General features: G+C 38.4%; 1 protein-coding gene across 3 annotated transcripts; it reads left to right on the plus strand.

The window, feature by feature from the left end:
• The first annotated feature begins 817 nt into the window (after positions 1 to 817).
• On the plus strand, positions 818 to 20,023 carry fshr (follicle stimulating hormone receptor). Of its 3 annotated transcripts, none has more exons than XM_055043145.1 (14): positions 818 to 1,158; positions 7,077 to 7,148; positions 8,018 to 8,092; positions 8,313 to 8,387; positions 8,473 to 8,547; positions 11,997 to 12,071; positions 12,343 to 12,423; positions 14,384 to 14,452; positions 14,535 to 14,609; positions 15,706 to 15,891; positions 15,962 to 16,182; positions 17,359 to 17,540; positions 17,636 to 17,827; positions 18,372 to 20,023. In XM_055043145.1, exons 1-14 carry the CDS (start codon positions 974 to 976, stop codon positions 18,903 to 18,905), a joined length of 2,097 nt encoding a protein of 698 aa, XP_054899120.1. In that variant the 5' UTR covers positions 818 to 973; the 3' UTR covers positions 18,906 to 20,023. The 3 variants fall into 3 exon arrangements, with proteins under 3 accessions (XP_054899120.1, XP_054899121.1, XP_054899122.1); XM_055043146.1 differs by having other exon boundaries at positions 16,058 to 16,182; XM_055043147.1 differs by having other exon boundaries at positions 18,485 to 18,860.
• The last annotated feature ends 4,461 nt before the right edge of the window (positions 20,024 to 24,484 follow it).

Genomic DNA, 24,484 nt, shown 5'->3' on the forward strand with positions numbered 1-24,484 from the left:
AGTTGCAGTTAGTTTAAGGTGATTAATATGAAGATGCAGATAACAAGAGCAGATTATTACAAGTGATCACCATCCTATAATAACATGCAGAGAAGCTGCCGTCTGTAGCCGACATGCCAGCTTTCCTTCATATTTCAGAACAGAGGAAAAAATCTTTTACTAAGACTCAAGTCAGAAAACAGGAGTCCAAGTCAAGTCTTAAACCTGAGTCTCAGTTGAGTCTCAAACGCTCTCAACCTGCAAAATACTTTCAGCTGTGATTACAAAGTTTGTGCTGATTTAGGTGACGGTGTCAATCAGATGCATACATTTCATAAAAAAGCTTGTTAAAAAAAAATCTATTTTCCTTTGTCTTTACATTTATGCAGTTTGTGTTGTTGCTCCATCGCTTTAGTTGGTGAGAATCTTTTTACACGGTGCTGTTCATGTATGAAGTCACAACAAGTTCAGACTAATAAATGTTTGCTGAGATCTGATTTCTCACTAATCTTTTTAATGATAAGAAACCCAAACAGTCGTAAACTGTGCATCACCGCCACAACAATGTACTTCTGAAGCTCAAACAGCTTCCTGGTGTCGTGTGTCTGCTTTTTCACGCTCGCAACATAACAAACGAGTGAAACCAGATTTCTGGTGAGGTTAGAGCACTCGAGCAAAGTGCAAAATCTCTGCCGTGTGCCTTGTTGTGGTATTTTGTAGACACTACACACAGAAGACACATGCACAAATCCAAGAAGGGACCTCCTCCAGTCTCATCCACCCTTGAAGTTTTTAACACACCCCCGGCATTCACCGCTGGAAGAAAACATCAAAACGCCTCACATTTCTTTCTCTCCTCCAACCTGTGGAGAAAGACAAACGAACGAGCAAAAAACTTGGAGTGTGGGTTCTGAGGGCCTGCGTACATGTAGGTTTACATGAGCTAAAGACACAAAGAAGGATTTGCTTTTTGTAAAAACATCGGTTTGAAAGGATGATGGCAAACGTATTGATCATGCTGATGATAAAGACGGCAGCAGCTTCCATGCCTGGCTCTGAAACGGACCTTAAACACGGAAATGGAGCCGGTTTTCCAGAACTGATCCAAAACTCATGCCACACGGTGGGATTTGGAGCCAGAGCGATTCCTCCTAACATTTCCAGCAACACCTGGTGCCTGTGAGTAAACATACACACACTCATAAGAACACACATGGATGCAGCTACTAATTTTGGACATAATCTGTTGTCTGCATGAAGTGATGGAGCTAAAAGTCTTCCTCAAGAACAGCAACGCAAAAAGGAAAAAAAGATTTGGAGTATTGAGTAGCTCTTTGCGTCCTTGGCTCTGATTCAATATGTAAATGAGTTTTCTTCTTGGAAACATCAATGTGATTGATCAACATCTTTCTCAGCTCAATTAGTTTTCTAAAATAAAGCAGCCTCTATTTCCAGTTTCCATCTTTAATGTTTTGTCTTGCAATAACTGTCAGAAAACATGTTCATGTTGTGCAGTGTTAGGATTTTTTTAAGCATCATTGTTGGTTTCAGTGAAAAACATTGTCACACTTCAAGTGTTTCTAATGCAACTCAACCAAACATTTGGAGAAGACACACAAACTAAAGTGGAGTGTCACTGGACAGAAGAAAAAAAGTTTCTCAAAACTAAAATACGGAAAGTGTGACATGTATTTGTGTCCATCCTCCTCCTCTCTGTGAATCAATACTTTTCAGAACCACTTTCTCTGCAATTGCAGGTGCAACTTTATCGAAACATGTTTCCAACAGCTTCGAAACAAAATCGCTCAAACTCAGCCAGACTGGATGGAGCATTCTTTAATCGTCAGTTTGACCGATGATTGAAAACTGATGATTAAGTTAGACTTAATCAGCAAAAACAAAATCTTAGCTTTAAGAGCCACAATTATTTTTATTCACTTGAAATAAGACAAAACTAACTTATAAGTAACCTTTTGGCAAGATATGAGTCATAAGTAAATAATTACTTAATGTTCATAAGGAAGTACAAATTATTTCCCTTATCACATGGGAAAAAAATATCATTTTATGAGTGAAATAATCAGCCGGTGGAGCTATTTCTTTATTATTAAGGAATATCTTACTCAAAAGAAGTTCCTACATGTTGCTAGAAAAGTTACTGAACCAATTTAGTTTTTGCAGGGTAGGTCTGAACCATTCTGACACATAGATATGCATGAATATAAACCATTTCTCTCTCAAGTCTTTCACAACCTCGTGCAAGTTTTCTCCCAGGATTCTAAACAGGATGATATTTACTTAATTTTCCCATCAAGATAGAAATTGAGCTTCTTATATCTTATTCCTTTCTTACAGAAATGTCTGATTAGGCTTTTCCCACCTGAGCTGTGAATCTCTGCAGCTCCTCCTCTGTACAAATCTCTGAGGCCTTTACAGATCAGATTTATCCATATAAATCTTTAATTGCCCACAGAGATTGATCGTATTTTATGTATGATTTAAAAAGTTTAAACAGCAACACTTCATGTACAAGGAAACGTAAAACCTTATATAGTTTTCCTTTTGCTCCAGACCTATCACATAAAATCTCATCAAAATACAGTGAAGTTGGTGATTGCAATGCAACATGTAAAAAAAATATATATATAGCATGTATGTAATGTAATAACTCATAAGGTATTTTCCACAAAAATATTAAAAGTTTGCCCTCAAGCTACACAATGATCAAAACTCCATTTGCTTTTTATATCGACTGAAACTCATATTATTCTTTGAACGAGTGAAAACCTCTCAAGACACTTTGTATAAAACACACTCCCTTCACCACCAGCTCATCATTAAATACTGAGGGATTATGCAATATTTACACACTCCCATCTTTTCTATGTGCATATTCATTTAGATTCATCCAAACCTCACTGCTTTCCTTTGGCTAAATCTTGCACTGAACGTTCCTAAGTTGGTGTAATTAAGCATTAACTGAGTCAAGGATTACATGCAATACTTGTTTGACCTGCTGCAGCACCACTCTGCAGCACCAGCTTAAAGCATTCACCGCAAATAAACACTTGAGTCTGAAACCATTGAGTCACCGTGTTTGCCGCTTGCTTAAATCTGTAGTAGCTCCTGGCGTTTCTCTCTGCATGCCTGGATACAATGCGACTTTGTATGTTTCAACCATCAGAGATCAGGGAGAGAAAAAACTTGGTTTTTTTGGTACAACAGGGAGAAGAGAGGTCTGCTCACAGGTCTGCACCTGTGACCAGACAACTACGTTTTTAACGATGCCTGCCAAAATACTTAGAAAGAACAGCAATATTTAGCTTACTTTGTCATGTGAGGGAAGCAAACAGCATTAGTTTTAAAGAGAGACACCAATTAACGGGCCATACATCTCAACACTTAAGAATCGGATTTCTCCCTCCAGAACTTCCACCATTTTGTTTGTTTTTAGTTTATAGCCAAGCCTTTTTTCACACCTGGCGGTTCGGTAGACTCAGATTTATTGGGAACCAAACCTGCAGCATCTGTTACATTTTCCGCTGGTGTGGTTTGCTTTCACACTGCCTCGTGTCAAACGGACCAAACCCTTTGAAAAACCTCTTCGCCTCCTCGCTGCAGCAAGAAACTGAAGTAAAATACATCTAAACGTCAGAAGAAGACATGAGTGCAACTTCCTTCTTCGAAAATACAAACAAAAATGTCAGATATTAGAAGATGTACGGCTTCTCTTTTTTTGTTTTGGTTCCATTTACCCAGAATGCCGTGCGCCATAGTCCGCTTCCTATTTTTGGAGCGTTCTCCGGTCTGCAATCGGACCGCACCAGAGTTCACCTCAACCGAACTCAGACCTAGGACAAGAGTTTACTTTTTGATCCACGTCAGAGTTTGTCCCCAAAGAAACTAAACTACCGGTAAACAAAAATAAGAAAAGTTTATTGTGAATAAAGTTCAAGGAGTGTGATTGACTTTCTAAATCACAAGTAGAAGTTTGGTGGAAATAATAAAACAGAATCACCGAGCCCAAAACAATGAGGATCAATTGTTTTGAGTAGATTTGCTTGTTTCGTTGCTCGGAGGCATCTCCCAGCTCAGTTTAGTAAATACAGATACTAAACTGTATCTGTGTCCTTACAGACAATTATCTGTCTGTAAGGACACAGATAATTGGTATCTGTGACCTTACAGATACCAATTATCTGTACTACAGATTTTGTAGGGACAGATAATTGGTTTCCACCTCATATCTCGGGTTCCTCTCATGCAGCTATTATTACACTCTTTTTTGGATCATTGTAATGTATATTGATTGCATCTTGTTTGAACTAGAGGTGTGCCGATCGATCGGCTACCGATCATAATCGGCCGATTTCCGCGAAAAGGTGTATGATCGGTGATTGCAGATCACCGACTCTTGATGCCGATTATCTCACTTTGCAGCGTGGGCAGCTGGGCGTTGTAGTTGCACCGCAACAAGTCCAGTTGTGTGCATCTACAACGCTCTGAGAGTGAATGGGGACATTGGCATTCTGCAGCCGAAAATCACCACGTCAAAATGCATCAACACGACAAATCTCTCATGGCATTTCAAAAACATAGTCTAAATTAGGTTAATTTATTGCCAGATCACATAAGTAGCATTTATACCAAATGCAAAAAATCAACAGTCAATCCAGGCGATCTGCAAAGATCGGTGATCTGCAGAGGTCGGCCTAAGGGTGATCGTTATCGGAATCGGTAGCAAAAAACCTGATCGGAGCATCCCTAGTTTGAACTCTAGGGCCTCAGTGACTGCAAAAATACACAATCTTGCAGTTTTTTTGGTCTAGTTTCTAGTGCAAATAACTTAGCACACTTGAAATTAGGCCTGCAACTAATGATTATTTTAGCAATTGACTAATCTGTTCATTGGATCACGAAATTGGCAAATGTTTCTGATTTTTCATTTAAGCCTTTCTTATAGAATATTAGAAATATATTGAGACATGAAAATAAAAAATTCAGATCACTTTAAGTATAAAAATAAACATTTAGTGCTTAAAAAACAATAACATAGCATTCCTTAAGTGAATTTGAATCAGGTGAAGCTTGATGTTTCGATGAAACATTTATAGACAAAGGATGCTTTTATATAAAAATGCGCTTAATTACTGCTCTGAATATATTGGGGGTTTTTTCAGTAAACTGCCTTTTCTTTTGAGTCTCCATACTTGTTACAGATTAATCAACTACTAAATTAATTATTTCATAAATGCAATTAATCATTTAAGCCCTACTTAAGATAACATAAATCTTAAGTTCTCAATAACTTTTCAGCAACATATAGGAGCTTAAGTCCATAATTCCTTGATATTGATGAAAAAGATCCACCTGCAGATTATTTTATTTATTACATAGATAAAATGTCTTGTAATGAATGAAGTCACAAGCCAGTAGAACTAATACTTCTTAATTAATATTAAGGAGTTATTGACTTAAAACAAGCTCCCATTTCTAGAGAGATACTTGCACGAGAAACTAGACCAAAAGTCCTTGAACTCACATCACATCTTTACTAAATAGATTTTATAAATAAATAAACATGAAATAAATCAAATTTTGATTTCTCTCATGACCTTGATGGCCCTAATCGTCTGCCAGACATCTAACCAAAATGTTAGAGTACAGTTTTTTTCAGCAAGGTGCAGCGATGTGGGCACAAAAAACAAAAAGTTTCTTTAGCAGAATTCAAACCACAAGTTTCTCTTAAGCCGAAACGATGCCGTCTCGTGTTTGACCCTTAAAAAAGAGAAAAATTGGGGGTTTTCAACCGGGCTAGTTGAAGCTCAATTTAAAGATTTGAAAAAAAAAAAAAAAAATCATCTGAAGCACATGAATAAACATGAAACGATTCAACTGCACCTCATCCCACACACAGAAATACTGCTGACACGTAAACATCCACATCACAAGGACATTCTTCTCTGGCAAAAGTATCAACTGATCCCCGGAGAAGTGAAGTCCCAGGCTCTTGTGTGTGTGTGTGTATGTTCTCATCTGGGCAAAGCTCAAGGCTCAGGAAGAGTTGTGATTTTCACAGTTATGCAGCTACTGATGGCCATTTCAGTAGGGAAGTCCAGATAAAACCTGTTCCGCTTCTCCCACACACATCATTAGTGCAAAGACGTTTGTTTGTCAAAATGAGAATCTCATTATTTTTCCTCCTTCATTGTTTCCTCTGAAATTACCCATGGAGGAACATGTTGCAAAAAAATAAATAAAATCTGCAAATTCACAAATTTGCTCCGTTTCATTTTACAGAATTTTACTATAAACTGTAAAATGCACAAAGTTAAGAATTTAAGAGAGTTTAAATACATTGAAAAGAATGAAAACCCCATGAATATACCTGAATTTTTACATTTTTAGAGAGATTTTGAGTTCCATGTTTCTTCATACTTTACATCCCCCTGACATGCAACTTTCAGATGCATCCCTGCACCAACACAGCTGAATAAAAAGTCTGGTTAATAACCAGGTTTTGATGAAACGTGCTGACATGCCACGGCGGTAATTCAGCCTTTTGACTCAGGTGTGCTGGAGCAGGAATTTGGAACAGCTATGAAGGAAAGCAAAGCCGGGAGACAGAGGGAAGGTGAATAATTAACACAAAGGGAGCTGTGTTCATTAGTGAGACAAACCAAAGTGGAAACATGAAAACAGGACACAAGAAAAAAGAGAAAGATTAAATCTAAAGGAATTAGCCTATTTGGCAACAGTTTTCTAACAATATGTTCCACATAAATAGAGTATGGCAAGCCCTTTCAAACATAAATAAACAAAGAAATGATCAAACCATAACAATATGGTTTAGTTATAATCCAGCAGCTCACTAATTTAAGTCATTTAACTTCTTAAAATATGTTTCTCAGTTTGGTGACGTTTGATGACTGATGCATTTGTACTTTACTGCTGTCATTTTGGCCAAGATGCTCTTGTGAAGTTCATCCATGTTTTTTGTTATGTGTTCTGTTTACTGGAAAAAAAATATATAAATGTACTCAACTGCATTTCACTATAATTCCCCAGATATTTAGTTTTTTTTCTCTGTGTTGTAGGGAAGTGAAGCAGACGCAGGTCAGAGAGATTCAGCAGCGTTCCTTCGCCAACCTGCATCACCTCAGAAAGCTGTGAGTTTGTTGCTCATAATTTTCATTTGATGCACAAACCTGAGGAAGACCAAAAACGTAATCATTTAAATGTTAAAACAAAGAAAACTACGTGTCAGAATAACGCACTGCACTGAAATGATGAGAGTAAAAATGATTCAAAATAAACCTGATGAAGAAAAACGATCACAGGATAAATGTGATGCATTTGCTGGTAATGATGGTTGAATAAGGGGAAGTGTTTTTTTATTATTATTTTGGCTAGATTCGTTCATCATGTCTTCACCTTTGGTGTTTGCTTCATAATTATGTCGTCACTAAAACCTAAAATAATGGCTTCAGTCATTTTTTCCAAAAGTTTTTTTTTTTTTTTTGCCTAAATTATCTTTTGGTAAAAAAATGACTTGCATCACTCCTTATTCTAGGAAGGTGACAATATGTGAATGGACAGTCTGTGTTGCCTTGGGAATCAAATTTTTCCCATGAACCATCAAAATCTGTATAGGATTCCTGTTTTATTTTTTAGCAGTTTAATTCACCTCAGAATGTGTTATTTTAACTGGCCTCTTTTGCTTTTTTTTATTTAAATAGATTTTGTTATTTTATGGACCATCAAAAGGGTGAGGAATTACTTTATTCCCCAAACTACAACCCCCCCCAAAACCTTACAAATGTGTTTTATTGATAATATTATGTGAGGTTCTAATCCAAAACATAACAAATTTGATTTTTTACATCATATTGTAATTAAAGGAAATACATTTCTAAGATTGTGGATTATGTTAATGGAACCAGTCTGGGAAGCCATCCCCCAAATATCCATTAAAAAATAATACTTCACTTTCTATTTATTAATATATTTATTTCCTTTCTGTCGCTTCCCATCTTAGTTTCATCCTGCAGAACAACGTCCTGCAGAGCATCGATGCATCTGCCTTTGCCGGTCTGCCTCGGCTCTCTGACGTGTGAGTATTCACATTTCCTCACCTGGTGTGCATCCCGTTTGCTCCAAAACAGTCGTGTGTTTAGTCTTTGTCCCGGAACAAGAAGAACCAGAAACTCTGAGGAGTGTCTCCACGACTGCACGTGTCACAATAATGGAAGCAAAACATGTTTAACAATAAGTGCAAATGAGGCCCAGAGAGGCTTATTTTTAAACATGTCATGTTCTTCTCCTTTTTTCAGCTGCATTTCTGAAAATCTCTCTTTAGAGACGATAGAAGCTTTCGCTTTCTCCGATCTCCCAGAGCTCACTGACATGTGGGTCCATCAGACAGTTAGTTTTGATATATTAGATTTTTTTTTTCTTTTTTTAAGTGTGGAATTGACAAATTGCTTCTTTCAGAGAGATAACCAAATCCAAACACCTGAGATCCATTCATCCAGATGCTTTCAGGAACATCGTGAACCTTCGGCGTCTGTGAGTGTTCTCAGACTCTGTCTGTGTTTTTTTATTTTTTTGAACTAATTGTGAGTTCAAAGTAGGTCATGGTTGACAAGCCTACTTCTGAGGACCCACACAACCAAATCCATGATTATTTAATTAGCTCGGATCCCCCTGATGGCAAATCAGGCGTCAAACATCCAACCATCAAATTAGATTTTCCCACAGTTTTATTCACCCCGAACTCCATGGTTGTAACACTAATAGTTTCCAAGTAATTGAATTGTTTTTATATTTTGAAACAATCTCCAAGTAGCCAATTATATGATTCATTGCTCACTGTTTTAGTCTCTCAGGGATTCTATCATCTGTATCGTTCAGCTTGGCCCATTTTGTGAAAACTGGGACACAAAAACTCGACTCTGTGTGGTGACAAAAATATATTTTTAAACTGTTTGTCTAAACAAGGGCGCCTTAGCACAGCATCAAGACATAAATCAACGTCTTGAACATCTTTTTTCTTAATTTCAGCTTGTTTGTTGCTCAGATTTGTGTCAGAAATTATGCAATGGTCGCTCGATGCTTAAATTTATCCTCCATTCATCTTCCATTTGTTTCAGACTGAGTTGGTTGGAGAAATGGGTAAATATGAGTTGCAAATATACATTGTAAAGGAAGCTTTAAAACACTGAAACGCTGATGTCATTAGAAAACAAGCCCACACTGCAACAAAGCTTGGACTTTAAGCACAGTCTCTGGCATCTGGCTTGCACAAATATTCATGGAAAGAGCCTCAAAAAGGTCAAGCACTTTTGGAGTAACAACTCATAATATTGTCCAACTGTCATGATTTCAATGTTACACGCTGCTCTCCTGCTCTGCCCCTCCCACCCCTATTGGCTGCCTGATTGCTGCCACCTGTGCTGCTGCTTTGTGAGTTTCTTTGCCTTTGCTCTGACTTCTGCCACATACACCTGAATTCTGGATTTTCTCTTGCTTTTTGACCCTCAATGTGGCTGACCTGGACTTTTCTCCTGACTGCTGAGTTTTGGATCAAAGGTAAATGACCCACTCACCTCCTCAAGGTGGATCCTGATCATTGGACTGGGGCATGCGAGCTTACAATGCTACCAGAGCTTCCTCACTCTGCGACATTGTTATCCCAGGTTTCCTGTGCATAGAGTCCACCTCTACTTGGTCCTGCAGGTGCAACAATCCCCAGTAAAATGACTTTTCCCTTTAAATAAGTGACATCTCTGAGGAGCCCAGATATCCAGTAATCTAGGGAAATCATCTCTACTGGAGTCTGACTTGAAAGCTGATCCCAAGAAGAGGCTGTCAATCATTGCATACCTTTTTGTGATTGCAAATAAAACCTTTCTGTGGTCTGGGTCTGACTCATACATAACTTATTCTATCGAACCCATCCATATATTTTTTTGTATGTGTGAGTGTACATTTGCCTGGTGCCTCAAACATTTTCAAACTTTGGCCCTTTTAACCACTAACATCAAATGCCACACAAGGAGTTTTGTGTGAAACTTGTTTGTTGTGATGCTGACATGGCTGGAGGCAAACTGCAGATGCTAGTTGTTAGGACTGTTGGTTTATCCTCCATTCAGACCAGATTTGTGCTGAGCACAACTAACATTTGGCCTGTTTTCAGATTCTCCAACCTGAAGTGCAGATAGCTGCATCTCCTCCAGAGCAACTTTGAGCATCTTAGCTGCTCCATCTTCTGCCAGCTGTGCCATGTTTCTTTCATTTTTAGATGATGGATTAAACTGCACTGAACAAAAGAGAATGAAGCTCCAACTTGAATTAACTTATTACGTGTGTTAAATTAAGTTTGTTAAACCTACTTTTTTTTTTTACATTTGTCTAACATGACAACTAATGAAAGTAATATATTTACATGGATAAACTTAATTGGATCGCCGTTTTTCTATTTTCAGCGTGTGTTTGTATTAATTACATGACTTGTAACGACAGTCTGTTGCACTACATTTTATCCAGGAGAACATTGTGAAGAGAGCAGAATGAAGAGAGGTCCATCATGTCAAATGCATTTAAAAAAAATGGAGAACAGTTTGAGAAAAATCTGCAGGTTTCTTTACTTATGCGTTGGGTTGTAGTGTTTCAGATTTGTCTGGTTCTCCAAACCTAGTACTAGATCTGTCCTTATATTTTAGCTCCCTCTTCTTATGAATACCATCCTGGCTAGTGTATTTTGTTTTTGCTTCATGTACTCCAGTATTTTCTGCTGTCTGTTCCCCAGTTTGCTTCAGATCCTCTTGGCCTTGTTTTCTCTGCACATCAGACTTTGTCAAACCTCACACCTGGCCTGTGTTGCTTCAATAATTTATAACTTTTCTTGTTGTTTTTCTGGTTTCATCATTTCTGCTGTGTGTTTTAGGGTTTGATTCATACATATTAAAACTACATCTGTTTATTTTTTCCCCGCAAAGGAATCAAAGGTAATTTAATCTTTCTGAGAATTTGCACAAGGATTGCAGAACATTAGAAAAACCTGTGAGATTTAACAATGTAGGTAAAAGTCACCAAATGTCATGGTGAGCATCTTCTCTTGCACAACTAGCATCAATACCTCCACAAGCTGTTTAGATGTTTATCTTAAGCGTGGCTCGACGAAGCACTATTTGTAAAAACATCAGACAGCAAAGACACATTTTTTCCCAGAGGCTGTCTCTCTAAAGAACACAATAAACACCTTATTGCCTCATTAATCAGCTCCTCTGCTACAAAACAGAATAAGCATATTTGCACAACAATCCTCCAAAGAAAAACTGTCTGCAAATACATGTACATAGTCTTCATTTGTCCTCATTTTATTTCCTCTAAAGTTACGTATCTGAGCGCTTGAGGTCAAAGTCAAACTTGATATAAAGTTTGATAAACAGAGAAATAATTAAACATATCAAAAGTATCTATGTGTTCTTTGCAAACATACATCCTTAATAAAGAGCAGTCTGTCCGGCTACAGCACAGAACTAAATTAACACAAAGTAAATCTAACTATTTCCATCTTAATCTATTTTTAAAAAGTTTCATTAAGATAAAAATTGGTCTAGAAAATGTCTTCTTTTCTGATAATGAAAGTATTTAGCTGTAGCTTCTTAATGAATTCATCACAGTGCAACTACTGTGTTTGTGCTGCACTGAATAAAGAGTAGACAAATACTACTTAGTGTTAAATCTTTATTTAATATTTATTGCAGTCCATGCAGCTCTTTGCAAAATTCACATTAACAGTAACGGTGCATTTATAAGCATTAAATTTCTATTAACGCTAATAGTTTCAGACTGAAGCTCAGTTTATTTTCCTTTCACTGTGACATATTTTTGAAGGGTCTCCATTGTTGGTATGTTTGCTATGTCGTGCCCGGTTTCATTCTCACGTATCGCCTGCTTGCCTGTTGGTTACAAAGTGAAGGAAGTAACATTTGGCTGTCGTGTTTCCACAGAACTATCTCCAACACTGGGCTGCGAATTTTTCCAGATCTCTCCAAGATCCAGTCTGCAGCCCGAGATTTTCTGTTGTAGGTGTCAGCGTATGATGGAAATGACCCGCAAGAGCACAAAACACCCACACACCATCCTTTCCACATGGATCTGAATTTATAGGCACATTGAATTAAAGCACATGGCCTGAGGACATCACACACACACACACACACACAAACACGCACACACACGCACACGTGTGTGTCTATTTAGAATAGACACACACAAATTCATTCCAGATCAATTTGTGCTAAACACACAGGACTTATTATTTTCCATATGTCTTTTGCCCTTTGTGTTGCACAGTGACCTCCAGGACAACATCAACATAGAAACTGTCCCTGCCAATGCCTTCAGAGGCCTCTGCACAAAACCAATCACTGAAATGTAAGATAATCATCTTCTTTCCCTCTGACTGCTTCCTTCTTCCTTTTGCATGCATGCACCTCATAGGGATGGCTCTACTAAGCGACAGCACATGTTTAGTTCTTGCAAAAACTAAACTTGGAGCGTCTGTTTCTAAATTAATAGAAACAGAAAGGTCGGTTTAACAAGCAAATGGCATCTAAATACTCTAACATGTTTAAATAAGAAATTATTCATGCATTCAGAGGACGAGCCATCCATATTTATGTATATTTCTGTGAATTACAAACAGGGAAAAAATATCGCCAGCACCCCAAACACCAGTTGTTTGTGACAGTTAGAATGAAATATAACATAATATATTACATTTATCATCTAAAAGCATGTGACAATTTTTATTCAGAAGAAGAAACAGGAAAGAAGGCAACTTGCTGCATTTGTGGTTTTACAAAATAAGTGCAGAAATGTCATGAAATTAAGTGTCTTCCATTGGAGAGTTTTCTACAAATATTTCCAGTAATTTGTAGATAAACTCAATCAAAGCTGTTTTAAATCACATTGCAAAAGTTTTCCTAACTTCTTAATTTTTTGTTATTTTTTCACATCACAACCAAAGACCAACGTATTCCGTAGGGACTTTATGTGAGAAATGACAAATATTGTAGTCACAATTGTGAAGTGGAACATTTTTTACACATAAATATATATTTGCATCAATGTATTTTAAGCTCCCATGAATCAGTACTTTGTAGAATCACATTTTCAGTTACAGCTCAGATTAGACGGACACATGAAAGCATTTTTAATTGCGCGTATATATCTGAACTTTGACTATTCCATTCTAAAACATAAATATACTTTGACCTCTCATGGCAGGTTTGCATGTCTGTCATAGTCTTAATACATACATGTTTGGATTTAGAGTTTCTGTGTATCAGGCATACAACAACATAAAAAGTGTTCAAATTACACAAATGAAAAATGTGACATTTTTCTGGCTCCAAATAGCTGCGGGAACATCAACGAGCCTCTGCGGCTGGCCAATAAACACTCTGGCACTTAATTTGCTGTTTCTCTAAAAGCCAAAAGTGGTTATAAAATGTTCAGAAGAAGCCAAGGTAGTCGTCTTGGTGCAGTTGCAAAGGAAACAAGGATTACAAAAAGATGCAGAATGGTTCTGAAGAAATGCAGCATTTTTAAAATTCAATTCTCAAACCAGGAAAATCGACCAGGCGATCAATCAAATTTTATTTGTATGGCGCATTTCAGCAGCCAGGCATTTCAAAGTGCTTTACATCAGAACAAACAGAAAAACACAAAGTCATGCAACATAGAAGCAACATTCAAAACATTACATTGAGTCAAGTGCTATCATTTGTAATTGATTACATTTCAAATTCAACTCTAAACAGATTTAAAGGAAGTCTGTGTTTCAGCTGTTTTCTGGAAGTTTGTTCCAGATTTGTGGAGCATAGATGCTGAAAGCTGCTTCTCCTCAATTGGTTCAGCTTCTGTGGATGCAGAGCAGAAAAAATATATGATCATTAAAAAATTAACCCAAAATGACCACAATATTATAAAGACGACCAGAGAAGAAGAAAAACAGAGAATAATTCAGAATGGTTATGAAGCAATACAAAATGTCGCAGGTGGATGCAAAGAATAATCACAAATTACAAGTTTGTGTTTTTGTTTTGAGCTTCCTTCCCGTTACTCTTCTGTTGGATGAATTGGATGCCCTTAGGACTCAGGTTTCATAATCTCACCAACGAATTTATCACCCCTTCTGTTGAACAGAAGAAAAGAAAAGAGGAAAGAGCAGTAGTCACTGACTAACTATTTAGCTGAAAGTCTGCAGCCGCGCAGCTTTAGTTTGTGGGAACAAAGGAAGTGCGAACAGCAAGTTTGGCATCGGCAGCTCGGATAAATTTTCACCGCCTGAGCCATGTGACTGAGATTTGGCTTCTCTTTCTGATGACAGACGGCTCACCAGAAATGGCATCAAGGAGGTGGCGAGTGACGCCTTCAACAGAACAAAGATGTACAGATTGTGAGTCACAGACCGACGCACAGCTACAAGCACGCAATTTCAACTTTCACGTCTAATTTATCTGCTTTTAACTCGTTTCCAGGCTCCTGAGTGGAAACAAGCAGCTTGCTCACATCAGCCCCGATGCCTTTGTGGGATCCAGTGGGTTGGTGGTGCTGTAAGCATGACATCCCCTCTTATCTCGTGCCTTCATCTTTCACCCTCGTCAGCACCGCCGTTTACAGTCAAAGCAGGCGACAGTCTGTCAGCATTCTATTTCAAACAGAAATCTGGATGGAGGTTAAAATTGGAGGTTAAAAAATTTGATTGTGAGCCAAGGCAGGCAGCGAATTTCAATGTGGGAGAGTTTCCCACCTCCAAAGAAGAGACACGTCCTCTACTGTCCAACATGTCAATCAAACGGGAGCAGCTTGACAGTTTAACAAGTTGCTCTGGATCATTCCTGCATTTTTTCCATCTCTAAAATTAGAATAATTCCTGTGGTATGAGGACATTTATTTCAAATTGATATCTATCTAATATTCAGTAGATTATATTTAACAGATTTTAAATAAAATGGCTTCAAATTTTAAGTTTTTAGAAAAGTACCATAATTTAAGAAAAGCATGTTTCACCACATTTTCACTAAAACCCTTTTAAGTTTTAGTGAAAATATCTATATTTATTCTCTTGATGTTTATCAATTTCATCTTCATAGAAAAAACACAAAATTTTATCAGGTTTTTTTTTTCAGCTGAAAATATCTCAGTTCATTTGAAATGAGACAAAAAAAAACCTTGCAACTATTCAGCAAGCTATATAAGATTGTTTTTAGTAAATAATTCCTTAATATTGAAGGAAAAAGTACTGGCTGAATTTTCAATTCTTTTCACTCATATCAAACCACTTTTTCTGTTATAAGTGAAATAATCTACAAGTAACTTTTCATATATTAAGTAATTATTGTTCTAAACAAACTTCTATTTTTTTCTGAAAGTTACCTATAATTTATTTTTGTCTGATATAAAGTGCACAAAGACATGTGCACTAGAAACAAGAGCAGAAATACCTGGTAAGATTACCAGCGATGTCATTTTGTTGTTTTTAAGTGTAGTTTATGTAAATTGGCTTGGATTCGTTTAACAAGTAATTGACAACAATTACTGGCAGATCTAACACCATGGCAAGCAATTCCAAACCAAATTATGGGTGAAAACAAACTGAAAACCTGGTTCTGTCTCTGAAAGCCTGGTTGTGTTTCTCTGCGTTTGCAGGGACGTCTCTAAGACGGCTGTCAGCTCTCTGCCGGACTCCATCCTTGGCGGCTTGAAGAAGCTGTTAGCAGAATCTGCTTATCACCTCAAAGAGCTTCCTATTGCACAGCGCTACACAAAACTCCACACAGCCAAACTGACGTATTCTTCACACTGCTGCGTCTTCAAAAACGTGCACAGAAACAGGTGGCGATTGCATCATACTTTTTCTACAGGTGCTGCATGTTTTTTCTTACTTTGTGTTGCTGCACGATAGATCGAGGTGGACCTCTCAGTGTAGCCACCCTGAGGCGAAAACCATCCCGGCCTTCTTCAGGGAGTACTGCTCTAACCCCACCTCCGTCTCCTGCAGCCCAACACCTAACTACTTTAATCCGTGTGAGGACATAATGTCCCCTATCTTCCTGCGGCTCCTCATCTGGATCATCTCTGTCCTCGCACTGCTTGGCAATGCAGTCGTTCTACTGGTGCTGTTAGGTAAAAGTGTAGTAAACTATGTGAGAAACTACATTAAATTTGTCCTGCAAGGTCACTTTTCTGGCTCCTAAATATGGTTTCAAAATAAAACATTTCCTTTTGTCATTCATTTGGTACAATTTTAGCAGTTTAAGGTGTGTGTACTGATGATAAAGTCACTAAGAAGCATTCAACAGTATGGCACAGAGTAATAATTTTAGAAAAATGTACATTATCCAACTGCTTTGAAGAAAATCCCACTCAAAAGTAACTAACTTGATATAGGCTGTTTACCCAAAACATTAATAGTAGTTTTCAGGTGTTTGTGCCAAAATATTTTGACTTTTTACTGTCCTGGTAACAGTGTTATTAAAAAGAGCAAAAGGAAGGTGGTATTTCATAAAATGAACCAAGTTTCGTCACGCCCTGTAGCCTGGACCAGGGGTCTGCAAACCATTTTTGCTCTCTAGCCTAACAACATAAAATAACTTAAAGCCGCAATTATTATCTGGCCTTTTGAAAAATGACATCTCAACATTTTTGATAAATGTCAACTCCAGAAAATATGTCGTCATTTTTAAATAGTAATTATTCTATCCCTAGTTTCAGTTTTTATTACAAAGGAAAGCATCAAAAAGATAAGAAAAAAACACATAAAAATAAAATTGACTGGTATTTTTAGTGGCAATTATCCAAGAGCAATATATTCCAGGAAAAAAAAAAAAACCTGGAAATAACGAAAACCTGCATCTGTCCTATCATTTTTCAAAGTCATTTCGTTATCATTTTCAGTCAAAGATATTAAGAGCCATTGTGGAAGGTCCAAAGAGCCACTTGTGCCTCTGGAGCTGCAGGTTGCACACTGAAAAAAGAGAACAAGCAATCCATCTTAAATATATTGTGTTAATAGGTCACCAGGAATCGAATCAAGTCTACGCAAATCAATTTATTAAGTTTATTAAGTTGTCAAGTTGAACAAACAAACATAAATTAAGTTTGACAAACTTCGTTCAATTACTTGTCACCAATTAGCACTTTTTTTTTTATTATTTTGGTGCTCCAGTCTCCTTTTTCAGTCCAGACACTCAGTTTTCGTCTACGCAATGCAGCTGGTGCAACACTGAAACTAACTTGCGTCATAAAATCTTTTTTTTATTCAAGCTGAAGTATTTGTTTCTCCCTCTGCCCTGGACGTAGGCAGTCGCTCCAAGCTGACGGTTCCTCGTTTTCTCATGTGCCACTTGGCCTTCGCTGACCTCTGCATGGGCATTTACCTGCTAGTGATCGCCACCGTCGACTTGCTCACTCACGGCCGCTACTACAACCACGCCATTGACTGGCAGACGGGCTTCGGCTGCAAGGCTGCAGGGTTTTTCACGGTGTGTGTGTGTGTGTGCAATTATGTTGCCTGAATTCATTAATGTCATGTCTCATCAGTGTCTGTGTTCGAATACTAAATTACTGTGATTTACAGGTGTTTGCTAGTGAGCTGTCAGTTTTCACACTAACAGCCATTACTGTGGAGCGTTGGCACACCATCACCAACGCTATGCGGCTCGACCGCAAACTTCGCCTGAGGCACGCCTGCATCATCATGACAACTGGGTGGAGCTTCTCCCTGCTGGCTGCATTGCTGCCCACAGTGGGTGTCAGCAGCTACAGCAAAGTAGGTAGCTCGCTGTTTAACACATTTCAAAAAGCAGGAACTGCCCATTACCTAGCAACCAGAGCAGAACTCCAACATCTTTGGTCAGCTGGTTTTACCGCAGTATAATGGCTGCTGGAAAAGACAAATGTTTTGTTGTTGACTTACCATTCAGAGACCACTTCAACGGTCTTGTTGATTGTGCAGGAGGCTCCACTTTTGCTTTTCCATGATGTAAGGTTGTATAATTATGCATGTATACGCAACCATTTTTCACGTGTGAGTGTAAACATTGAGTTGGAGGCATGGCTATTAGTGGCTTATTTGGATTTGAGGCCCTAAAACATCTCATTATATGAAAATGATTTTGTGCAAAAAAAAAAACAAAAAACGGAATGATATAGAATGAGTCTATCGCAACCTGTTCAAGGAGGCAAACTAGGTCAACTTTAAGTTTATTTCCTTCAATAGTTTCCAAATAACCTTTCATAACACGTGACATAAGTTAGAGAATAAAGTCCATTGAGACATTTAATCTCTTAGATATATAAATATCTCTGTACAGGTGAGTATCTGCCTGCCAATGGATGTGGAGTCCGTGATTTCCCAGGTCTACGTTGTTTCTCTACTGGTCCTAAATATTCTGGCTTTCTTCTGCGTTTGCGGTTGTTACCTCAGCATCTACATGACCTACCGCAAACCCTCGTCAGCGCCTGCTCACGCCGACACCCGAGTGGCTCAACGCATGGCTGTCCTCATCTTCACCAACTTTGTCTGCATGGCGCCCATCTCCTTCTTCGCTGTCTCCGCCGCCCTCAAGCTCCCTCTCATCACCGTCTCAGACGCCAAGTTCCTGCTGGTTCTTTTTTACCCCATCAACTCATGTTCGAACCCCTTCCTGTACGCCTTCTTCACCCGCACCTTCCGACGGGATTTTTTCCTCCTGGCAGCGCGCTTTGGCCTGTTTAAGACCCAAGCCCAAATTTACCGGACAGAGACTTCATCCTGCCAGCAGCCGACGTGGACCTCGCCGAAGAGCAGCCGAGTGATTTACTCCTTGGCCAACACGTTGAGTCTGGACGGGAAACAGGAGTTCTGATTGTCGCCAAAGTAATCACAGTTAAAGGCTTTCAATTATTCGTCCTTTTTTTTTTCCACTGGCAGAAGCCAAAGACCATTTGATAAAGAAATGTTTAAAAGCAATGTGGCACTTTATGACGGAAGAAAATATAAATGTAAGAGAAATTAAACAGTTTGACATTTTGGAGATTCTTAAATGAATGGAAGGATAATGAGTTAATCCAACCTTCTGGTTGGTCTTCATTTGGTCCCTCCAAACATTAGACCTCTCTGGACGTCTTCAGTGGCTGTTGAAGGTTGATCTGTTTTTGTCTTTACGCTGTTAACACAGAAAATGTGTTGAAAGTTGCATTTTATAGCCCCTAAACCCTGCTTCGTTTACCCAAGACAAAGGTTGGTTGGCACATTTAGATGTCAGCAGATGTCTTCAAGTTGACATCAATTTGTAGACGAAGCAAAGAGAAAGTCCTTTATTTTTTAAATCTGTTCTACAATAGTTTGATGTGGGGGGGATTTAACTCAACCGTAACTCCCGCTGAATTTTCTACTTGAAAGGCCCAAGGACTTCTTGTTGGAGACAAGCTGCACTTGTGACATTTCAGTTAATTTCAGAGTGAAAAAAATATATTAATATGCCGCATAGTATTAGAAAAATACAAAGGTAGTTTTGAAATATTGCCTGAGAAATTGAAACCTGGTTATGGTATTCAAATTAACCCCATAACCAAGGGATAAATTGGTTATGGGGTTTAACTCTCGGGATTAGCTCCGAGTTTTTTCCTCATTTAGGCTAAAGTCACTTAGCAACACAGTAGAAACAATGAATTTCTTTATATAAGCTACACTCAAGCAATGTAGAAATAAATTTACAGTATGGAAACATGGTGTTCTACTCAAACTCTGTAAGAAAGCAATGTTAAAACGCATACAAGAACATAAATTTCTTTGTTTTTATTGATTAGTCTTAGTCTTCTTGCCTACTAACATATATTAAGTTGAGAGTTAATCAGAGAAGCATCCAAGAGGTCAATTGTGTCTCTGAAAAAGCTGCAGAAATGCCACAAATCTCATCACATGGCTGCTGTGTGGTCAAAATATCCTGACAGATGCTGTAATAAACCGTTTATTTGCCTCTTTTATGATTTTTATCTCACTAAAGCCGCCACATGTTCGGTACTGCACAAGGTACAAAACATAAGCATGTTGCTTTTCTTCCTGGTTTGTTGACGTGGAGGTAGGATGTGGTTACGTTGGGTGTGATGAATTCTGCTCCATGTAGCTCTACAAATAATACAACATTTCAGTCCAAGACTTTGGACTTCAGGGTCCAGTTTGTTGCTCTGATCAGATGATCAATTTGTCTCTGACCTGTGAGATGTATGTGCTGCATATGAGCTTAGCGCTTCTTTCTGGTTGAAAATAAAAAATAAAAATAAAAACAAAACAGCATGATTTGCTAATTGCTCTGGCGCTATGATTTTGCAAAACAAGATTGTAAGAAACAAATTTTGCGCATTCAATTTGTACAACAAAATATTCATAAATAGATAATGTACATTAGCTGCACTTTGAAGAAGAATTCATGTTGCATTTATAATATCTGATCCCGGAGAACAAACAGAACTCACCAAGAATCACCTCCTTATTTGAAAGCACGGTGTAAAACGTATGAACAGAAGGAATCTATGCAAACAGAAATTAAGATAATTTTTTGCTTGAATCTGGGTCGGAAAAGCTGTCCTATATACAACTGTTACAACTAGATTACACCAGCAGACGGGTGAAGTTTCCTGAAACTCAACCGTACAAAAGTAAAAGTAAACACGTGACCTCATCTGTCACATCGCCGAGCAAATATCGTCCTTCTGGTGCAGCAAGATGTGCTGCCAACTGAGATACCTTGTAATAAATTAGACCAAAGTTTTACACGTGGGACGTCAGCATCAAAAATTCAACATTTGTTCAATGTTTAATGTTATGAGTGAGGGATGTTTATTAAAAAGAACACTGCAGGGACCCGCTGATTAATAATCTGCTCATACTCTGTCTGCTGTAGCTCTTCATATCTCCGAATCTCCTCCAGCCTATCAGCATATATTCTGCTCAAAACGAAGGTCATGTAATCATCTTTGAGATGTAATTATGCTGTTTGTTTTTTTGTGTGTGTGTGCAAAATGTGTAGATGGATTGTTGTCTTGTTTATATATATATATATATATATATATATATATATATATATATATATATATATATATATATATATATATATATATATATATATATAAAGTTGTTTGTAAATCTTTCTGGTGGAGTATTTTCTTTCAAACCTATTTGTGTGTGCTGAAGTGGCATTTTCTTTATTTTTGCAATGATGTCCTTCAGCTCATCCAAAGCTTTCAAGGACAAAGAGACCCTAGTAACCTCTACTTTGCGTTTGGGTGGGTGGGGGTTTCTTGGAGGGAAGACAGCTGCGTTTTTCTGCTCATTACAGGTGGATGGAAATGGAAGCGAGATAAAGCCCTGCACAAACACCAGAGAGAAACCCTGAGTTTCAAGGCTCCAGCTGCAGCAAGGAATCCATCTCATTCATATGGAAGCACTGCCTCCTACATGCTAAACGTGTTGATGCATTTTTACCACCATGTTATTCATGTCGGTTTAGATTTAAGACGATTTCTGCGCTGGCATTGTTGTTCTCAGATGGCCTCAGTAATTTGAAGGTGAAATATCAATTCAGAAGGTACATATTTGAGCGTCTAATTCATGATCTGAAAAAAAAAAATTTCAAAAGTATACCGAAGGTGATTTAAAACTTAAAAAACAGAATTCATGCATAAAAAGGAGCATAACACTATGGAACGAAAAGTGTTCTTGCGCAATTCCAAATATGTCTTCACAGGGAGATAAATTATGTTTTCTAAGTTTAAAAAAAAAAACAGAAAACTGGTCACATTCACAGACATAACTAAACAAAACTGAGCCTGCCCAGCCTGGTCTGAGTTCACAGTTCTGCCTGCCACGGGTTTCAAACAGTACTGTAGCTAAACAGCTCCCCCTGGTGTTCACACACCATCAAAGCATTTTTCATATAGATAAAGAAATCAAGGGCGAGATTTTGAATATATTCAAAACTGATTCATTTCTTCATACCACAGATTCAACAAGATATTACAACCATTTCTCAAAGATTTTGGTCCATGACAACATAACAGCAGCAGCAGATTTGTCGACAGTGCTGGATTTGCTGGATTGACAGAATACATTACAATAGTTCAGCGTTGTTATGAATGCATATGAGTCTCCTTCAATATTCTTTCTTAATATACTCAGATTTATTTTTGAAACTGGACCTGGTAAATGTCTTATTTATGTGGTGGCCCAGTTTTACCTCTAATTCTAACTTTACTCCCTGACTTGAAACTTTTGGTCTAAGAATGTGTGGGGAAAAAATCCAGTACAGCAGGAAGAGCAGTCAAAACACCAGTGGCCTCAAGTAACGTCACCCGAGTCTAATTTTCACTAAAAAGTAAGAAACCAACTGCAAGATTGAGATGTTACGTATTTTTGCTTTATGGTGTGTTAAAGGAGAAAAGGCCAAAAGAAGAAGGCAAAGAATGAACCTTTAAGGGTTTGATTGTTTTATTGTTGTTTGTTTGTTTTAACATGTTTTATAAAAATAAAAAAAATTCCCCTCTCACCCACCACGGGTGGTTCTTATCCTCTGAGCTCGGGTCCTCTACCAGAGGCCTGGAAGCTTGAGGGTTCTGCGCAGTATCTTGGCTGTGCCAAGGACTGCACATTTCTGGACTGAGATGTCTGATGTTGTTCCTGGGATCTGTTGTAGCCACTGCTCCAGTTTGGAGGTTACTGCCCCGAGGGCCCCGATGACCACAGGCACCACTGTGGTCTTCACCTTCCAGGCCCTCTCCAGTTCTTCCCTGAGGCCCTGGTATTTCTCCAGTTTCTCGTGCTCCTTTTTCCTGATGTTGCAATCACTTGGTATCGCTACATCTACCACAACGGCTTTCCTCTGATGTTTATCCACTACGACAATGTCTGGTTGGTTCGCCATTACCATTTTGTCTGTCTGGATCTGGAAGTCCCACAGGATCTTAGCTCTGGCGTTCTCCACCACCTTTGGGGGTGTTTCCCACTTTGATCTCGGGGTTTCCAGTCCATATTCTGCACAGATGTTTCTGTACACTATGCCTGCCACTTGGTTATGTCGCTCCATGTACGCTTTCCCTGCCAGTATCTTGCACCCTGCTGTTATGTGCTGGACTGTCTCAGGGGCCTCCTTGCACAACCTACACCTTGGGTCTTGTCTGGTGTGGTAGATCTGGGCCTCTATTGCTCTGGTGTTGAGGGCCTCTGTGCTGTCCTTGAGTCCAGCTTTTTCCAGCCATTGATAGGATTTACTGATATCAGCCACTTCAGTTATTTGCTGGTGATACATCCCATGTAGGGGCTTGTCCTCCCATGATGGTATCTCTGGCGCCTCAACCTCCGTTCCCTGTTGTCTGAGACATTCACTGAGCACATTGTCTGTTGAGGCTTTGTCCCTGATGTATTTATGGATCTTAGTTGTTTCGTCCTGGACAGTGGTTCTCACACTCACTAGTCCTCTGCCTCCTTCCTACTAAATACAAAAGGATTAACTGATAAGTGAGATTTAAGCTGATATGAATAAACCAGGAAACCGACACAGAAGAACACAAACAGCGAAAATGTATGTGATTCACTTCTATCACTGCAGTTTTATACATCTGGCTGATGCATTTATGTCAAAATTAGAAGAATTACAGTATTTTAAAATGATACACTGTATGTATTTTGGGCCCTCAAAATGTCTTAGAAATAAATATAATGAATATAATGATCTACAATTAAGCAAAAAATTCAAATTCAAAAATACTTTATTTAAATATTGTTGTTGTAACACTTATTAATTCAAATTCTTCAAAGAGTTATTGTAGGCAGAGATGGCTGTCGGCAGGAAAGATTTCTTGTAGCTGTCAGTATTACAGCAAATTTGAAAACGCCTCTGACTGAAGATGTAGTCTCATGAAGATGAAGGTCAGGGTTATCTATAATTCTCTTGATTACATTGAAAAAATCAAATCAAATCAGCTTTTCTCTGTCATTTAATGGTTCTGCAGTAGTCCCCAGAACAGAACCATCCTTCTTAATCACGTTGTTGAGCCTTTTTAAATCCCTGATTCTGATGGCAGAAGAGATTATGCTCTCCACTGCAGATTTATTGAACGCATGCAGCATCTTGCAGCAGACCTTGAGAAGTACCCATTCTCATTAATTCCCAAATAAGAATCCCAAAATTCATTTTTGGGTTTAGTTTTAGCGCGTCAATCCAAAAATATTGGTGGTCCCCCACATCTGGATACCTCTTTCAAAACAGGCGCCCCTGGTTTAAACTCCTGCTGCTTGACCGATTCCGAATCGCAACAGAAAGGTTTCTTGAAGTCGTTTAATACGAGCCTTCTGATTGGCCAATTGAAACCGACTGTCCGAAACACAGAATGTGATTGGTTAAGACGACGTTGCGTTTTATTTTTTTCCATTCGATTGTTTCCCGTGTGA

The sequence above is a fragment of the Poeciliopsis prolifica genome, unplaced genomic scaffold (assembly GCF_027474105.1).
Source record: "Poeciliopsis prolifica strain line A6 unplaced genomic scaffold, Auburn_PproV2 SCAFFOLD018, whole genome shotgun sequence".
In the NCBI taxonomy this organism is placed as follows: Eukaryota; Metazoa; Chordata; class Actinopteri; order Cyprinodontiformes; family Poeciliidae; genus Poeciliopsis; species Poeciliopsis prolifica.